At 47.8% G+C, this 19,195-nt stretch overlaps 1 protein-coding gene across 2 annotated transcripts; it reads right to left on the reverse strand.

Annotated features, from left to right (window-relative positions):
* LOC129538489 (5-hydroxytryptamine receptor 5B) lies at positions 1 to 17,607 on the reverse strand. Of its 2 annotated transcripts, XR_016038778.1 has the most exons (3): positions 16,823 to 17,607; positions 1,807 to 2,958; positions 1 to 94 (listed from the first exon to the last, which is right to left on the reverse strand). XR_016038778.1 is itself a non-coding variant. In XM_055398712.2 (2 exons), exons 1-2 carry the CDS (start codon positions 17,597 to 17,599, stop codon positions 2,626 to 2,628), a joined length of 1,110 nt encoding a protein of 369 aa, XP_055254687.2. In that variant the 5' UTR covers positions 17,600 to 17,607; the 3' UTR covers positions 919 to 2,625. The 2 variants fall into 2 exon arrangements, 1 of the variants encoding a protein (XP_055254687.2); XM_055398712.2 differs by lacking the exon at positions 1 to 94 and having other exon boundaries at positions 919 to 2,958.
* Positions 17,608 to 19,195: the final 1,588 nt, after the last annotated feature.

Below are 19,195 nucleotides of genomic sequence, written 5' to 3' on the forward strand. Positions count from 1 at the left end.
GTGTCATCTGCATATCTGAGGTTATTGATATTTCTCCCAGCAATCTTGATTCCAGCTTGTGCTTCTTCCAGCCCAGCATTCCTCATGATGTACTCTGCGTATAAGTTAAATAAGCAAGGTTAATCTGAGGTTATTGATGTTTCTCCCAGCAGTCTTGATTACAGCTTGTGCTTCTTCCAGCCCAGAGTTCCTCATGATGTACTCTGCGTATAAGTTAAATAAGCAAGGTTCAGTTCAGTTCAGTTCAGTTGCTCAGTCGTGTCCGACTCTCCGCGATCCCATGAATCACAGCACGCCAGGCCTCCCTGTCCATCACCAAATCCCGGAGTTCACTCAAACTCATGTCCACAGAGTCGGTGATGCCATCCAGCCATCTCACTCTCGGTCGTCCCCTTCTCCTCCCGCCCCCAACCTTTCCCAGCATCAGAGTCTTTTCCAGTGAGTCAACTCGTCGCATGAGGTGGCCAAAGTATTGCAGCTTCAGCTTTAGCATCAGTCCCTCCAATGAACACCCAGGATTGATCTCCCTTAGAATGGACTGGTTGGATCTCCTGGCGGTACAAGGGACTCTCAAGAGTCTTCTCCAACACCACAGTTCAAAAGGTTACCTGACGCTAAATCAAAACATTGATCATTTTTGAACTGTTTTTAATTAGGGTCTAGTCGTATACCCCAATACAAAATAAAAAGTTCAAAAATAAAAGGAATTACAAGTACATCCTTACATAAAGTTAATCATCAGCTGATCTGTCTCAATAACCTCAGATATCAGATGACACCACCCTTATGGCAGAAGAACTAAAGAGCCTCTTGATGAAAGTGAAAGAGGAGAGTGAAAAAGTTGGCTTAAAGCTCAACATTCATAAAACTAAGATCATGGCATCTGGTCCCATCACTTCATGGCAAATAGATGGGGCAACAGTGGAAACAGTGGTTGACTCTTTTGGGGGCTCCAAAATCACTGCAGATGGTGACTGCAGCCATGAAATTAAAAGACACTCCTTGGAAGGAAAGTTATGACCCACCTAGACAGCATATTAAAAAGCAGAGACATTTGTCAACAAAGGTCCATCTAGTCAAGGCTATGGTTTTTCTATTAGTCATGTATGGATGTGAGAGTTGGTCTATGAAGAAAGCTGAGCACCGAAGAATTGATGCTTTTGAACTGTGGTGCTAGAGAAGACTCTTGAGAGTCTGTTGGACTGCAGGGAGATTCAACCAGTCCATCCTAAAGGAGATCAGTCTGGGTGTTCATTGGAAGGACTGATGTTGAAGCTGAAACTCCAATACTTTGGCCACCTGATGCAAAGAGCTGACTCATTTGAAAAGACCCTGATGCTGGGAAAGATTGAGGGCAGGAGGAAAAGGGGACGACAGAGGATGAGATGGTTGGATGGCATCACCGACTCAATGGACATGGGTTTGGGTAGACTCCAGCCATTGGTGATGGACAGGGAGGCCTGGTGTGCTGCGGTTCCTGGGGTCGCAAAGAGTTGGACATTACTGAGCGACTGAACTGAACTGATCTGTCTGAGAAATTGAGCATTTTGTAATTATAGTGAGTAGTCAGGGAAGGCCTCAGTAAAGAAAAAGTTCAAGTCTGAAAGGACCAACAGAAGTTGCCATAAAATTAGTCAGCAAACAACTTGCTTTTAAGAAGTACTCAATGTAAATCATTCCCTCTGCCTGGAATGCTTGATCTTACATTAAGTCAAGGCCCAGGCCAAATGAACACAATGATAAAGCATCCTATCCAACAGTGACAGTAAGCCTAAAAATATCACTGCTCCCTCCCCCAAACCATACCTAGACTCTTCCTCTAAGGCCCCTTGATGGAATCCAAGTAGAAAAGTACAAGTGGAACCACTACACCATGTGTGGTTCTCATGGTACAAAACACAAGCCAACATTGAAATATGGAGGCCAGTCAGATTTCGGTTGTGTTCCCTTCATTTTCCCATGTTAAGATTCAGGCAGACTTGAGTCCAGGTACCCGTTCTGCCACCAAACAGGTCGCTGGGCCCTGTGCTCAGAATATGGTAATGAGATAAAGGAAGAGCAAATCAGTTTCCACTCTTGTATGCTGCGTGCTCAGTCGTTGCAGTCATGTCCGTCTCCTTGAAAACCTATGAACTGTAGCCTGCCAGGCTCTTCTGTCCATGGGACTCTCCAGGCAAGAATACCAGAGTGGGTTGTCATGCCTTCCTCCAGGGGATCTTCCCAACGCAGGGATTGAACCCATGTCTATTACATCTCCTGCATTGTCAGGCAGCTTCTTTACCACTAGCGCCACCTGGGATGCCACTCTTGTATGAATTCTGGCCAATTAGCAATAACTGCCGAATGCACTGTCCAGAAAGGATTCTGAGGCTGAGTTCCAGCTCAGTGGGAAGATATGCTGAGATCGATTAGCAATGTCTGCATTACTTGGTGAGAGGGCATAGCTGGACACTTGCCACCTACTTGCTGTCTTTCTGGAGGGCCTTTGGCATCGCTGCTCCTGTAGTCCAGGCCCAAGTGGTATGGTTCCCAAATGTCATTAATACTCAGCGGTGGGATGGCTCTGGCCCAGATCACAAATGAAGGGGAGAAATTCCAGTTCCCTCCCCTCTCCAAGCCCTGGGTTTATCTCTGCTTGGTGAAAAGGTTCTTGAAAGCATTGTTGTAGTTCTTATTAAATGCTGTGTAAATCAGGGGATTGAAGAAAGAGTTGGAGTAGCCAAGCCACAGGAACACGCTTTTCCAGATGGGGGGCAGGCTGCAGGCACAGAGCGGGCCGATGAGCTCAGCCAGGAAGAAGGGGATCCAACACAGCACGAACACGCCGATGAGGATGCCCACCATCACGGCCGCCCGCTTCTCCTTCTGCTCCCGCCACGAGGTTCCGCTCGTCTGAAAGGCCACCGTAGGACGGCGGGCCGTGAACACCATCTCAGTCTCCTGAGGGGCCTCCTTTACCTGGGAACAGAGGAAATACATAATTCAAGGATAAAATGTGTAACGCTGGGCAATACAGTGACATACAATACATCCAACCTTGGCCAGCCTCTCCCCTCCAGCTCCATACAAGATGCACTGATGCCATCATCACATGTGTGTGCTCAGTCGTGCAGTACTCTTTGTGACCCTAAGGACTGTAGACTGCCAAGCTCCTCTGTTCATAGAATTTTCCAGGCAAGAATACTGGAGTGGGTTGCCATTTCTTCCCCCCGAGGATCTTCCTGACCCAGGGATCAAATGGGCATCTTCTGTGTCTCCTGCATTGCAGATATATTCTTAATTCCTGAGCCATCAGGGAAGCCCAACTGATGCCATAATCCACCCCCAAATATTAATGCTAGGTGAAAAAGTTCTTGAAACTGTAGGTTAAAATATGTCCTAAAGGTTCTTCAGGGACTGAGAGTGGTGGTGTCAGATATTAGAACAAATAATTCTTTACCATCTGAGCCACCAGGGAATCCCAATCAAATAATAATATCTAAAAAGTGGGGTAGGAGGAGGCACTTAAGAACACACGTCTTGGTGTCAGACCCTGGCTTGAGCTCCAGCCCCACTGGCCAAGCCATTTCCTATCTATGAAGCTGGCTGACCAAGCCCCCTTCCCACCATAAGGCTATCGTGAATGAACACTGGGAATGTGTGTGGATGCCCAGCACAATCCCCTGCCATAGGCACTCACAACTCAGTAACGTGGAGGGGGTTGGGGCTGGGACCCAGGCCCTGAATGGAACAGACCCAGGCCTGCCCCTCATAAAGTTCACAGCCAGAGAGGCAGGCCGCCTGTAAACATCAATATTGCAAGAAATTATGTGATTACTGTGTTAAGTGAATTCACTTTAAATTAGGAGATAATTTTGTATTGCCTAGCTTAAAGTGTAAGTGACTTTTTGGTGATAATTAGCTACCATTTAAGGAAACTCTGGCTGCTCATCATCCTCTCACCCCCGGCCTTTGGTCACTTCCTATCTGCCTCTTGAGTCTCAGCTTAAAGGCCCCCAGCCTCTCAGAGCAGCCCTGTTGCCCCTTTAAACTCAATCACATCTCTGTGTGATCTGGTACCATGTTCTCCTCCTTTGTAGCCATGTGTGTGACCATGGATGTTACACATGGTGCCCCTCTGGCCCAAACTGAACCACAGCAGGCTGGGTTTTCCTTACAGCACCTGCCTGGCAGCAGCACCTGGCACTCGGTCAGTGCCTAGGAAACAGCTGCCACATTGACTGATCATTTCAACCACATGCTCCTCGCCTGCATGTCTCTTCCTTTCCAGAATGCAGCCAGCCATGATGCTGGAGAAAACACAGAGGCAAGGGGCTCCCAGGCAAGGACTGTAGTTTCTCTGCCAGACATAACGGGCAGCAGCCATCAGGAGAGCCACCCGACCTCAAGACACCAAGGGAAGAGCCCGGGTTCCTCTCACCTGGAGCAGGATGGAGCTTCAAAGGCACCCAGGTGGTCTGATCTGTGCAAACCTGGGGCTCCTAACTCTAAGGTCTACCTTCAAATTCTCTGTCTCTGCTACTTCCTCCCAACACTCATCTCTATTTATTTGGAAAATCACTAAGTCATCCTGAAACAGATCATGGTGATATGGACAAAGCTGAGTCCTTTCCTTTCTGAGTGTAAACCCAGCTTCCTCCCGCCTGCCACTCAGAGAGAGAGAAGGAAAAGGCAGGTGACTCCAGGAGAGTCCAACCAGCGCTTCACTCCTCCCCACCCCTCTGCCCCTTCCAAAGTCCTGGCTCCGCAAACACGCATCCTGTGCAGACCAGCGGGCACCCTCTCTTTCATGAGCCATTCCAAGGTTTCTGGTCCCACCGAGGCAGGTGGGAGCTGAAGCTCATCTCTCCCCTTTAGAAGAGGTTCAGTTCAGTTCAGTCGCTCAGTTGTGTCCGACTCTTTGCAACCCCATGAATCACAGCACGCCAGGCCTCCCTGTCCATCACCAACTCTCAGAGTTCACTCAAACTCATGTCCATCAAGTCAGTGATGCCATCCAGCCATCTCATCCTCTGTCATCCCCTTCGCCTCCTGCCCCCAATCCCTCCCAGTATGAGTCACCTCTTCGCATGAGGTGGCCAAAGTATTGCAGTTTCAGCTTCAGCATCAGTCCTTCCAATGAACACCCAGGATTGATCTCCTTTAGAATGGACTGGTTGGATCTCCCTGTAGTCCAAGGGACTCTCAAGAGTCTTCTCCAACACCACAGTTCAAAAGCATCAATTCTTCGGCGATCAGCTTTCTTCACAGTCCAACTCTCACATCCATACATGACCACGGGAAAAACCATAGCCTTGACTAGACGGACCTTTGTTATCAAAGTAATGTCTCTGCTTTTTAATATGCTGTCTAGGTTGGTCATAACTTTCCTTCCAAGGAGTAAGCGTCTTTTAATTTCATGACTGCAATCACCATCTGCAATGATTTTGGAGCCCCCAAAAATAAAGTCTGACACTGTTTCCACTGTTTCCCCATCTATTTGCCATGAAGTGATGGGACCAGAGGCCATGATCTTAGTTTTCTGAATGTTGAGCGTCAAGCCAAACTTTTCACTCTCCTCTTTCACTTTCATCAAGAGGCTTTGTAGTTCTTCTTCACTTTCTGCCATAAGGGTGGTGACACTGACCAATTCTCACACGATGGATGACCATCATCCACTAATGGAAGTCTGAGGGAGAAAACGTGACATCCTAACATCACCTGTGAATGTTAGCAGTCCATTGTCCACAGGAAACAGTATTATCAGGGCGTGAGAGGCAGTGGCAGGTGGTTGGTTTGTCTTCCTCCCACTCAGCTAATTAATGGGCACTTTTTTTTTTCAAAGCAAAGTAAGGTTTTATTCATCTACTTGGTTGTGGAAAGATTAAAAGCAGAATGTTTATTTGCACAATATATTTTAAATTCACCCACAGTTTTTAATTTATTATTTTTTGCATCAATATCATAATATTTTTAGTAAATTATTTACAATTTACTTTTTTTTTTATTGGAGGCTAATTACTTTACAATATTATATTGGTTGGTTTTGCCATACATTGACATGAATCCGCCCTGGGTGTACATGTGTTCCCCTTCTTGAACACCCCTCCCACCTCCCTCCTCCCCATATCCTCCCTCTGGGTCATCCCCGTGCACCAGCCTCGAGCATCCTGTATCTTGAAAAGATTTCTCTGCTGACCTCAATGACCTGCCAGGCACTTGAATTCCTTCCTCGCTTAACACAATTCCAAATCCTTGTCATGCTACAAAATAAACACATGGGGTCAATTCAGTTCAAAGGGATCCTGAGGGAAGAGAAACAGAAAAGGCAAATCCACTAATTAACTAGGTTCAAAACACCTCAGCCTCCACCACTGCAACATTTAGCAGAGTCCCCCTTTGTTCTACCAAAGTGGAGCCTGTGTTCACAGCTTGTCACCTGAGGCTACTGCACCCTGTGCAGAGGGACAGGACAGACAATGGAATCTTTCCAGAACAGCCTCAAAGTCAACAAGTCAATGAGGTCAGACCCTGGTTTGCTAGAAGACTGACAAGCATGGCTTTTTTCATCTGAAGAAATAGAAAACCAAAAGACACAAAGAACAATCCCAGAAAAGCCACTGTAAAACAGACACTTGTAATGAATAACTCTGATTTGCCCTCATGCCAAACCTTCAGGTGATTATCTCCATTTGACAGTTGAGAAAACACAGAACCTATTTTAGGATCACGTTTATGCTTGTGATGCCTTCAGAATGAATGTCTCTGGCTTCCTGGCAAATGTCTAGGGGCTCCAGCAGTCAGCTCTGGGGCCAGCCCTGAGCTTCTCCATCTTTCCTCTTTGGTTGGATGTCCCCTCAGCCTCTTTGCCCTGACAATGCTCTCTAGCAGTGGTAGTCACTCAGTCATGTCTGACTCTATATGATCCTATGAACTGTAGCCCTGCCAGGCTCCTCTGTCCATGGAATTCTCCAGGCAAGAGTACTGGAGTGGGTTGCGATTTCCTTCTCCAGGGGATCTTCCTGACCTGAGGATTGAACCCCAGATCTCCCGCATTGCAGGCAGATTCTTTACTGTCTGAGCCACCAGGGAAGCCCTGACAATCCTCTCTACACCTGTTGTAAAACTGACCATTCTGGCTTAAGAGATCTCAGACTCTTAGAATCCATTAATCTGAAGGTAAAAATACTGACTGTTGAAGGCACACAACCAGTAGCACCTGCCACCTTCTGTCCTGCTGTGAAAGGACAGGTGCTTTGAGTACACAGAAGTTTGGAGATATCAGATGCTACGAGCAAGGTCACACGAGCAGGGCAAAGCAGAACCAAGGTGCCTGCCCATCTGTCTGGCTCCAGGCCTCTTTGGCTTCTCTCTGCCACTGTGAGACATGACCTAAAAGATGAGTTCACCTAAACATCTCCATAGAATCTGAGGCTTTTCCATCTAAAATTAATTAAGGACCAAATCAGCCAGACAAGATATGCTGACATTTATTAATCATTTACTGGGGCTTCCTTGATGGCTCAGACAGCAGAGAATCTGCATGCAATGCAGGAGACCTGGGTTCAGTCCCTGAGTCAGGAAGATCTGGAGAACAGAATGGCGACCCACTCCAGTATTCTTGCCTGGAGAATCCCATGGACAGGAAAGCCTGGCGGGTTACAGTCCCTGGGTTCACAAAGAGTTGGATGTGACTGAACAATTAACACTAGACGAGACTAGTGCATGTAGGGACTACATACTGGAATTTTCCATGAAGTCCCAATTTCAAATATCCCGTCCCACTATTCTCATAAGCACTCTGACACCAAGGCATGGATTCTGAATCTTCATTCTGATTGTGAATATTGTGTCAAATCAACACTCCATGAGGGCAGGGATATGAGTGTCCTGTCCACTGAAGCAGCCCCAGCACCTAGTGTAATGTACGGTCTATAGTAAAATCTCAACAAACACTAAATAAATAGTTATTTGGGGAGACAATTCTCTTTTAAGTCTCTTGTGTTTCTACACATTTTACCAGAAAAGGCAATGACAGCTCTTATTTCAGACCAGCCTGTCAAGGATGTTTGTATGACAAACAGCCTTGGAAGAGTGAGAGAGTACCTCCCAGTAGAAAAGAAGACAGACTTACTTGCAACCCATTATTAAAGATTCAGGTTTCTGAAAAGCAAAGGGCAGGTTTATATATTGTTTAGTCCTGGACAACACAGACTTGAGTTCCCTAATCTGGGAGTTTTCCTACTATTTGTGATGCAAATCCAGCTGGCCCACTCCATGTCAGTCACATGGGACTTCGAAGGGAAGAGAACAAATGCACACATGAAGTTCATGTTGCCTGTGTAACACGAGTAATAACGTCCTTTGACTCCGATCCAGAAGTCTCGTATCTTTTGTCAGTATCCAGTAAACTAGGGTAGGCTGACTTGCTAGCTTGCCAGCAGGGAAAAATCTCAGACTTTCAGAGTTCTTGACAGTCATCTACTACTTGGCCATGTGGTTCCACACACCACCTTACTCAGTTATAACAGCAGCCAGTAACTAAGGAATAAGGAAACCAAGGCTCAGAGCAAATTGGTGATTAGACAGGATTCCAATCTGAGCTCCCATTGTTACATTTCCAGCGATGAAGATCTTTATCTAGCATATATGATGGACTTCCTGGAGGATGACAGTAATACATGGCAGGACTCAGAAATGTCAACTTTATGTCCCCTTTAAGTAAAAGGAATGTCCCTTCCCTCCCCTCTAATTAAAAAAAAAAATCCACCTGCTGCAGAAAACACCCACAAACATTTGTAAACCACCAGTGTTGTCAGATGAACATCCTAAGAAGAACTAGAAAAGGAAAGCAGAAAAAAGAAAGATGGTTCCTCATCACTTCTGAAACCAACTAGTCTGGATGGTGACACACAGGTCAGGCATCCAGTACAGTGAGGCTCTTCACAAGGCTGGTGGTGGGGACACACTGATCCTGTTGTTTAATCAAGCCCTGAGACCTCTGGGAGAGGACAGAGGACATTGAGAGGCATCCAGTCTTGGTTGAAGGCAATCCGGATTGTAACTGGAATTCCCCATTTCTATCCAGAGCTCAAAGGGTCAGGAGATGGAGTACCCAGGGCACCATTCTCTCTGCCCATGCTGTACGGAAATAATCAGGCTTCAAGTTGTACTTTTCAAAGGCACCTTGAAGAGAAAACTAACCAAAATAGCACCTCAAAGTAAACAGAAGCTGTCTAAAACTTGTCTAACAAACCACAAGAGGAAATTTTCTCAGCAGTTTCCCTTGTGCAAAAGAAACCAGAAAATAAAGATGTTTTCTTGTTAAAAAAAAAAAAACAGATTAATAAAAGCAGAGAACTGCTGGGCTTGAAAAAAAAATTACCTTTCCCTTGAGAGTAATTACATACACCACAAAGAACAGTTATGCTAAACTCGGGTATGATCATAACGTAAAGGACAATTGCTACTGTTATTACACTGGGAAAATATCAATTTGGTGGTGGGGGGTGCTTGATTACCTTGGCATGGCTAAGGATTCACTGGAGTTAATACTGAGAAAGGGAAACTGTAATCAAGTGTGTTACTTAAAATTACACATTTGTTTCTGTTCTAATATCATCTGATCTAGTCATCCTCTCTTACAGGTGGAGGCCAATGGAAGGTCCTCTGTTAGAGTTCTTACCTTGAGGTCCCCAGACTCTCAGGCCAGAGAGTCTTGGCATAGAAGGAGGGTGTAATGGAGAGAGGGAAAATCTTGCCTTTTGCACAGGCATTCTCCAGCCTCAGTGTCCTGACATGGCTGCATAGGGGGCTATGGCTTCCCTGACAACCACCGCCGTGCTGTGGAGAGTCACAGTTTCTACTATACTGTGGGTTCCATTCTTCCGAAGAGTGGGTGGGAAGCAAGACTGAGGATCACCCTCCAAATAGGCTTCAGGCAGTGCCCTAGGCACACTGGGAAAGCAGGCGCCTATAAGACTTTCTGAGCAGCAAGTCCAAAGCCTTCTTTAATTTTCAAGGAATTCTGTGACCCATGAAAGGGTTAATAACCATGGAATTTGAATCTCATTCTCTGCTGGGAAACTCAATGTTCTCCAAGAACTACACGGATTTAAGAAGTAGCTTGTTGCAAGGTCACTGGGGAAGACACCTGATCCCTGCACCATAATTTGTCTACATCCCCCTTCGTCTCCCCTGCATTTTCCCCAACAATCCAACCAGGGAAAAGAGAAATGGAAGCAGAGGTATAGAGAGGCAGAATTAATGTAATGATGGAAGAGAACAAGGAAGAAGTTTACAGAGAGGGGAAAGCCAGGGATATTTCTAAAAGTCTAGAGAAAATGCTCCTTTGTCCACGCAAGTAGTTCTGGAAGCTCTCAGACAATTAGGTATCAGTCTTAAAAGAATCAAATGATAAGCCAGATGTATTGTTACCATATAATTTGATGAATAAACTTTACTTTTCTAAAGTTAAAATAACCTTACAATTTGATGAATAAAATTTACTTTTCTAAAGTTAAAATAGTCTTGCATGCTGGCATGAGACTGGTTTGAGTCATATTTCTTTTAATAGATGGAATCAGAATGAGGGTGGTGATTTTCCACCATCCTCTTCCCAGAGCTTAGCTCTGACTGAACTCTGGTCCCACATGTGGCTAGGTCCACAAGAACAACAGCCCGTTAGTCTTTGGGGTGAAACAAATGACAACTAAACATTGAAGATGTGACAAAAACATCAAGTGTTCTGTATAGTTTTTAGGTAACTTAGGGTTCATATACTGTATGCTTACAACACAAATCTAATGTGGAGGATTAGTTTGGAGAGGCAAATATTTTATAATATGACATTACCTAAAATTCAGATCCAAGTCGTCACAAACCTGATAGTTCAATACTACACATGTATTTCGACCTTTACAGGTTACAAAGTGCTTTCCCAAATACTATCAGTCTTTCAAGACCATTGTACTCTGGACAGAACACCTGTGAGACATTATTGCAGACTTCCCTGGTGACCCAGTGGTTAAGAATCGGCCTGCCAAAGCAGGGGATACAAGTTCAATCCCTGGTCCAGGGAGATCCTACATGCTGTGGGACAACTAAGCCTGTGTGTCACAGTTACTGAGCCCAAGCTCACAACTGCTGAAGCCTGTGTGCCCAAGAGTCTGTGGAAGACTTTATTACATTTATAATTCTGTAATTGTGGTTTACCAACATGAATCCCTGGAGAGCAGAGACCACATCTATGAAACCTCAGAGGCTACCATGTTGCCTGATGCACAGGTCAGTACAAGTCAGACAACCTTGAATACCATCTGCATGGCCTTTTGTGGTGATTTTAAAATACATTCACAGGTTCATTCACTCATCTCCCAAAAGTGGAGCCTAATTTGCCTTCCGTTGAGGGTGGGGTGGAGTTAGTGACTCACTTCTAATGAATAGATTTTAAGGGAAGTGATGAAATGTAGCTTCTGAGACAGATCATAAAAGGCATTGCAATTTCCCCCTTGCCTCGCTCTCAGACTAGGGGAAGCCAGCTACCATATTGGGGATGACACTCAAGCAGCCCTTTAGAGACCTCCCACTAACAGCCATGTGAGCCATAGCTACAACCACAAAAGACCTTGGACCAGACCACCCAGCTAAGCTGTTCCCAATGCCAGACCCACAGAAACAGTTCATACGTCTTTGCCGTTTTAAGACACTAAAGATAGGGGTAATTGTTAAGAAATAAATAACTAATCCACCTATAATGGTGAGTAACAGCAGTAAGAGGTATAAAATAATAACTTATTATTTATAACTTATAAGTTAAGTTAGTATAACTTATAAGAAACATTGCAAAATATAGTAATGAAAATAGTACAGTGGCCATCATTTAGGGTTTACCATTTTAGTTACTCCATATACACTGTTATCTCATCTACTCTTCACAAGAATGTTAAGAGGCAGATAGCAATATTTCTATTTTACCTACAGGAAATGCAGATGGAGCTGAACTCACTTGATGAGAGAGTTAATCAGTGACACAAAAAGAATTGAAATCTAGGTCTCCTTGCTTCCAAATCCCAAGTTCTTAACCAATGTGCACACTGTCTCCCAGCACATGTTTATTGATTGGGTGAATGAAGGAAGGTATCAACCAAGGCTGCATTATAACCTTCTTAAGCCTGAGGCATCCGTGCCTCTGTGGACCCTTCTTCCATTAAAAAATATTAAAAATTATATTTTATGATTATATATTATAAAGACTAATATAATCAAGGCTGAACTCATTATTACATATTCATTACTATTATATTCACTTTCCCTCTAAAAGAAATTAAACAATTTCCATGGGCCCCTAAAAGCATGGCGACTCTCATTGGTGTACCCACTATGCCTAATAATTAAGCATGCCCTGGTATCAGGCACAGCTATCAGACAAACAAAACAAACAAAATGTCTGATGTTGCATTTTAAAAACCAAACAAACAATCTCTATTGACTTTTCTTTATTCCTTTTCTAAGCAGTAAAGAGTATAGGATAGTAAGAAAGAATTATAACCCATGGTGGATGCATTAGGGACAGCAGAATATACTACATCATGGTGTCCCATCTATGTGGTGGGAAAAAGGATGCAGGTGGGAATTAACCCTCACTCCCGAGAGAAGCTTGGTGGTGCCTCTGTATTCACTTGTGTTCAACTCTCCTACAAAGGAGTTCACAGTTTTGAGATCCTGCTCCCTATGGATGGGCTTCTGCAATGGCTCGGCAGGTATAGAATCCACCTGCCAATTCAGGAGACACAGGCTGGGTCCCTGTGTCAGGAAGATCCCCTGGAGAAGGAAATGGCGACCCACTCCAGTATTCTTGCCTATGAACTGAGAACCCTATGAACAGAGGAGCCTGGTAGGCTACAGCCCATAGGGTTGCAATGAGATGACACAATGAGTACCTCAGAGCTATCTGAGAACCTGTCTTCCAGGATGAAGTCTGCCAAAGAAAACATAATCCTCAACTTTTAGGTTGTGTTTTTTTTAAGCTGACATCCCCATGACCCACCGTGACTGGGATATGACTCTCACTCCCATGAAGTTCTAGACGCTTGTGACAGTGCTCAGAAATTACATTCCAGGAGAGAGCACAGCACAATGAAAATGGGATGAAAAGAACAGTGAGTTTATTGAGAGATTCAGGACAGACTTCAGCTCCTCCACCCAGCAACTGTGAGGCCATGGATGAACTCACTTTACGGCACCTGAATTGGATCATCTAAACTATGGTGCTGGAGAAGACTCTTGAGAGTCACTTGGACTACAAGGAGACCAAACCAGTCAATCCTAAAGGAAATCAACCCTGAATATTCACTGGAAGGACTGGTGCTGAAGCTGAAGCTGCAATACTTCGGCCACCTGATGTGAAGATCACTGGAGAAGATCCTGATGCTGGGAAAGATTGAGGGCAGGAGGAGAAGGGGGTGACAGACCCACCCTCTGTCATGGTTGGATGGCATCACCAACTCTATGGACATGAGTTTGAGCAAGCTCTGAGAGACAGTGAAGGACAGGGAAGCCTGGCATGCTACAGTCCCTGGGGTCACAAAGAGCAGGACACAACTTAAAGACTGAACAACAGCAAAAATGAGAGCCGTGAGGCAAAGATGGTTAACGCTCACCAAAGAGCCATAGGTTCCCCTAGTCTTCACAGCCAGTGTCTGGCCAATGCACTGTGAGCAGAAGGGGCTCTTCTGGGTAAGGCAGGTAGAAGCTGCTGTATCTCCAGGTCTCACTTCCTCTTACACTGCAACCTCAGAAACTACATGTTCAAGACAGCACAACTTATAGACGCCAATGGGCCTGGATCCACAAGTTACCGCCTGGAGAAGAGCTGAGCAGGGGGAGGGCCACCAGACCCATACTGAACTTTGAGTGAGACTGCGTTGTCTTAGCTTATCCTGACAAATAGACACCGTATTGCCAATGTGTCTGGAGCCAGAGGATTAAATAAAAGGAAGAAGGTAAAGGGTCACCGTACCTGAAAGAGGGAACTCAGTCAGCATTTCTTTCCATGTCTACTTTCAAAACTTGAGGCATGATTGCAGATCCCTCCCTGATCCTGTTTTAGTGTTGGGAACCTAGTCACAGTATCCTGAAAAAGGTGAAGGGTGGTGTGCACAACCTCATGACCAGAGGCCTTCTGCCTTCCTAAGTGCTCCCATCACCCACAGAAAGCAATAAAGACATTTTGCAGGACCTAAATTCAAGTCTACTCATTTCCCCAGGAATGCAGAGAAAAGCAGGTTATACAGAGTGAAATTAGACAGGAAGAGAAAAACAAATATCACATGTTAATGCATATATATGGAATCTAGAAAATGGTCCTGATGAAACTATTTGCAGGGCAAGAATAGCAACGCAGATGTAGGGGGTGGTCTTGTGGACACAGCGGTGGAAGGAGAGAGAACCCGAGAGAGTGGCATTGACGTGCATGCACTAGCATGTGTGAAACAGCGAGTGAGAAGCGGCTGTGTAACACAGGGAGCCAGGCCAGCCTCTGTGATGACCTCGAAGGGTGGGCTGGAAGGAGAGGGGTGGAAAGGAGGCTCTAGAGAGAGGGGATGTATATATACTTATGGCCGATTCATGTTGCTGTACAGCAGAAACCAACGCAACGTCGTAAAGCAACTATCCTCCAATTAAATTTTTTTTATAAAGCAGGTGGGGGAAGGCACAGAGAGTATTTCTGGCAAGTTAGTTAAAATTTCTGTTTGAGTGTGGTCAACAAGCTTGCAACTGCTGACTCTGCAACATTACCCAGGAGTTTGAGTGATGGCTTGCTGGAGCCTAAAGAAGCAGGATGTTCTGGAACCCATCTCATCTACAACCTCAGCATCATATGATTCAAGACTCTTAGCCATGACTTAGACCAATGCTGTGTCTTAGAGGAGAAAGCTTGCAGCCCAAAATGTGAAAGAAGCTCATTGCTGGCAGGTGGCTAAATCACCAGGCTTCCCTGCCTCCCAGAGAACTTTCTCCCTACCAGTGACCATCCTGATTGTCCAGGTCCCCATCATCCAGGCACATCTGCTGTGTTATCAACTGCTTGAACAGGGTCTGTCAAAAATGAACACTAAACTCAGGCATGGCAAGCCTTTCTGGCATCCATTTCACCATGATTTCTCTGGGTGCACCCTGGATCGATGCAGCTAGTAAAAGTCTGCCCTGCCTTGGCAATCAGATAGAAAAAGGATAATCAACCCAGGCACTTCCGAGGGACCTTTCAAAGGACATCATTAATTCTGAACAAAGCTCTCCCTGAACAACACTTTCCAATTATAGACTTGACATTCCCCGTTTTATCCTACAAAACTCCTCTGCCATTTCATGAAGGGTGTGGGGGGGCGGGAGATGCCTGCTTTTAAAAATACACACATTTGAATAACCTAAGCCTCTGAGTTAACCAACAAAATTAAAACAAAGCTAACAAAAAAACTTACCCTCTTTATTTCCCTCATGTCCCCTTCCCCTGGTCCATTCATTGTATTAGGAAAGAGGCAATAATTCCTATAATTCTCCAGGACTGAGGGCCTGAAGCCCACACTCACCCAAAAGGAAAGTTCGAGGCTTCCAGGGTGGGGAGGGAGCTAGGGTCTATTAGGGTCTGGCCAAAAGGCAGAGGGGCTTCCCAGGTGGCTCAGCGGTAAATAATCTACCTGCCAAGCAGGAGGTGCAAGTTCGATCCCTGGGTGGGGACGATCCCCTGGAGGAGGAAAAGGCAGTCCACTCCAGTATTCTTGCCTGGAGAATCCCATGGACAGAGGAGCCTGGCGGGCTACAGTCCATGGAGTCTCAAGAGACTGACAGGTAGTTACTGACTAAACAACAAACAAACAAAAAGCAGAAAGTCCCCATTCTAAAGACAGTGGAGAGAAGTTCTGCCAAATGCAGGTTCCTCCCTCTCTTGCGTTCATTCGTTTCCGGCGCCCATTGTAGACTGGCGGCAAGGCCCTGGCCCTGAGGATCCCCTCGCTCCAGGCAGCACTGCGACCCCTCCACCCCCGTTTGCCAGGCACTGTGCCAGGTGTCTGCATTCTTTACCTCACCTAAGCCAAGAGCCCTATTACGTAGGAATTAACCAGTCTACAGAGAAGGAAACAACGCCCACAGAGATTAACGTCCTGAGCTTTCCCTCTTTCCAAAGTCACTAAAGGATAGCACTGAGGTTGAGACAGTGAAAGAAAAAGTGATCCTTGGATTCATTTTTATCCTCACTTTCCCCTTGGCAGGAGGCAGGTCAATAGCGTGAATAGTCTCGGGACTGCAGGGGTGAAGGAGGGTGCAGTGGAGACAAAAATACGGGGCGAATGGTCACAAGAGGTTCAACGGCAGGAGGAATTTCCAGCCCCCTGCCGTCACGCTCGGTCTAGCCGGGCTAGGAAATTGGCGGCTGAGGACTCCCACGGACACAATAACTCCAGGGGAAAAGCAACGGAGGGCACAGTGGATCCGCCGCGAGCTCAGCGCTACCGAGCAACACTGCTCCTGCCGCCCCTCTCAGCCGCGTGGTGCCGCGGTGCCCGCTCCAGCTCCAGTCCTAGCGGGCAGGTGCTGGAACTCCTTCCCCCGCCGCGCACCATCCACGCATGAACCCTGCGTGTGCGCGCCAGGCGCGAGTGCTGAGCTCCTCCGCGTGCGCTGCAGCAGAGCAGATGGCAAACTCCGCGTGCGCTCCGGGTGGCCAACCTGAAAAGCTTGCGCCAAGTTTGCACACTTGCACCTCCAGCTCTCCCTTTCTCCAGGCTTCCCGGTCCCTCAGCGACCCCTTTCCCAAATCCCCATTCCCCAACCCGCGCCTCACCTGCACGGTGGAGGGCAAGGGCAGCACAGCCCTGCAGCGGCGCCCGAAGCGAAACTTGGCCGCCTTATATATCTTCCAGTAGACAAACAGCACCACGCCAAGCGGCAGGTAGAAGGCGCCGCAGGTGGAGAAGACGGCGTAGGAGGGTTCCTGGCTCACCTGGCAGCGCTGGAGTCGAGCGTCGTACGCCTCGCCCCAGCCGAAGAGCAGTGGTGCGAGGGCGATGAGAGCGGAGAGCGCCCAGGTGAGCGCGATCATGAGCACCGAGGCGCGGCGGCGGGTGCGCAGCGTGTACTGCAGGTGGCGCGTGATAGTCCAGTAGCGGTCCAGGGCGATGGCCGCCACGTTCCAGATGCTGGCGGTGCAGCACATCACATCGAAGGAGACCCACACGTGGCATAGACTCCGGCCCAGCAGCCACCGTCGCCCCGCCGACAGCTCGCTCACCAGGCTCAGGGGCATTACCAGCGCTGCCACCAGCACGTCCGACACGGCCGTCGAGGCCACCAAGTTATGCGGCACGCGGTGAAAGGCGCGGACCCGCAGGATGGTGACCAGAACCAGCAGGTTCCACAGGAACGTGGCCGCTATCAGCAGCGCCAGCAGCGTCACTGCCAGCACGGAAAAGACGGAGAAAGGCGGTTCTCGGCCCGGCGGGGCCGCACCGCCTGGGGTCGATCCGACGACCCCGCTTGGGTTTGGGCTACTGCTGAAGATTTCGGGTCCCAGGCGAAGGGAGACGCCGGTGGAGGCCACCGAGAGGTTAGCTGCTTCCATAGCGCGCGGCGCGCGGGATCCCGGCTGCCCGGCGGGGACGCAAGCGCGCCCTGGGCTCGGGGTGGACGCGGCGAGTGAGCGTGTGGAAGGGGGCCTTGCGTGATGGGGAGGGCACAGAGGAGTCCAGTTCGCCCTACTCTGGTCCCTCATTGGGCCGCAGCTCCCCACCCCTCTGGCGCCTCGCCTTTGAGTCCTCGTGGGTCTCTTTTGCAGTGGAGAAAAAAGTGGGCCCCTCAGGAGTACAACTCCTCCACCTTAGTCCCTGCGCCAGTCCCTCCTGCCTTTCCTCGCTGTTCCCGGGGCAGCGGGCTGTCATAGGGCTGGGAATCCGAGGGCGTGGCGAGTGTCCGCGCGCACAATGAATGGGTTTGGAGAGTGGCCCGCGACTCCGAGCCCGGCGGCCCCTGAGCAGAGCTGCACCCGGGGTGGGCGTGGGCGGCGTGGTCTGGAGAACCAGCCGACTGGAGCGGGGCCTTCAGGCTGTCCCGTGGGTCTCCCTCTCCCTCTGCGCGGAGAGAACCCTAACGCGGGAGTCCCAGAAGAAAGTTCACAATCGCCTAGGAATTCTGTAGCCGGACCCCTGGGACTCGCCTGGGGTACAGTTTGACATCTGGAAACAGAGGGACCGGCCCTCTCCGGGACAGAGAGATTCTGCTTTCCTCGATCTTCATCCTAAGTATATGTGAACTAGGAGACTCGGGTGTTAGGTATGCCAAACAGGAGGCTCCTCGACCGGGCTCCATCCTGCCTGCGAATTCCCTTACTAAACTTCTGCCCCTCTGAGGATCCGTGCTGCCTTGAGAAGTTCAAAGAAAGAACTCGGCTTCTAAGCTTTTGGGCCGAGGCCCTGATAAGGGCGTGTCCACCACCTCCTCTCCGTCTCTAACCCAACCTTACTCGCTTTCCACCCCGCCCTCCCTTTGTAGTCGCCGAAGTTCTGATCCTAGTGCACGTCTTCCAGTTCTTCATATCCAGGGTGAAGATGGAGTTATATTTTGTTGACCCCTGGACAAAGGTGGAAACCAATGGGAAATGAAATTCCCCTAACCCGCCCCGCCTCCCCCATTTTCAGTCTCTTACACTTTAAAAAATAGTTCAGTCTTAATGCAATCAACTTATACAGCCTGTTCCTGGGAGTAGAATAGAAATGTAAAGAACACAGAGCCCAGACTGCCCCATCTCTTGTGGGCAGCTTGGTTTCTTATTAACCGTCAGCCACTGGTTTCTTATTAACAGCTAGCCTCAGGCTAAGCAGGGTCCACAGAAGGGGCTGTCTGTGGAAAAATGCCCTAAGCTGCAGTGGGTGATGGGGATTCTTCCCTGGTCCTCTGACCATCCCACCCCTGGCATGTGGAGAAATCTTTGGGGATCAAGGACAACAAGAATGTCCTTGCTCTCCCTTCCTTATCCATTCAAAGACTGGGGACCTTTGCTCTGCATCCTGTGTGGAACTGTTCTTGCTGACACACACACACAGACTCACTCCAGGCTAAGGAGTCAGAGTAAAAATGCTTGGACTTTCAGGCATAATGGTCACGTGGTTGATGATAAGTATTGGAAGTTGATGAACTGTTCAGGGATCACAGAGAGGGGGGA

Source organism: Moschus berezovskii, chromosome 2, assembly GCF_049115385.1.
Source record: "Moschus berezovskii isolate FMDL1 chromosome 2, NW_MosBer_1.0, whole genome shotgun sequence".
NCBI classification, from domain to species: Eukaryota; Metazoa; Chordata; class Mammalia; order Artiodactyla; family Moschidae; genus Moschus; species Moschus berezovskii.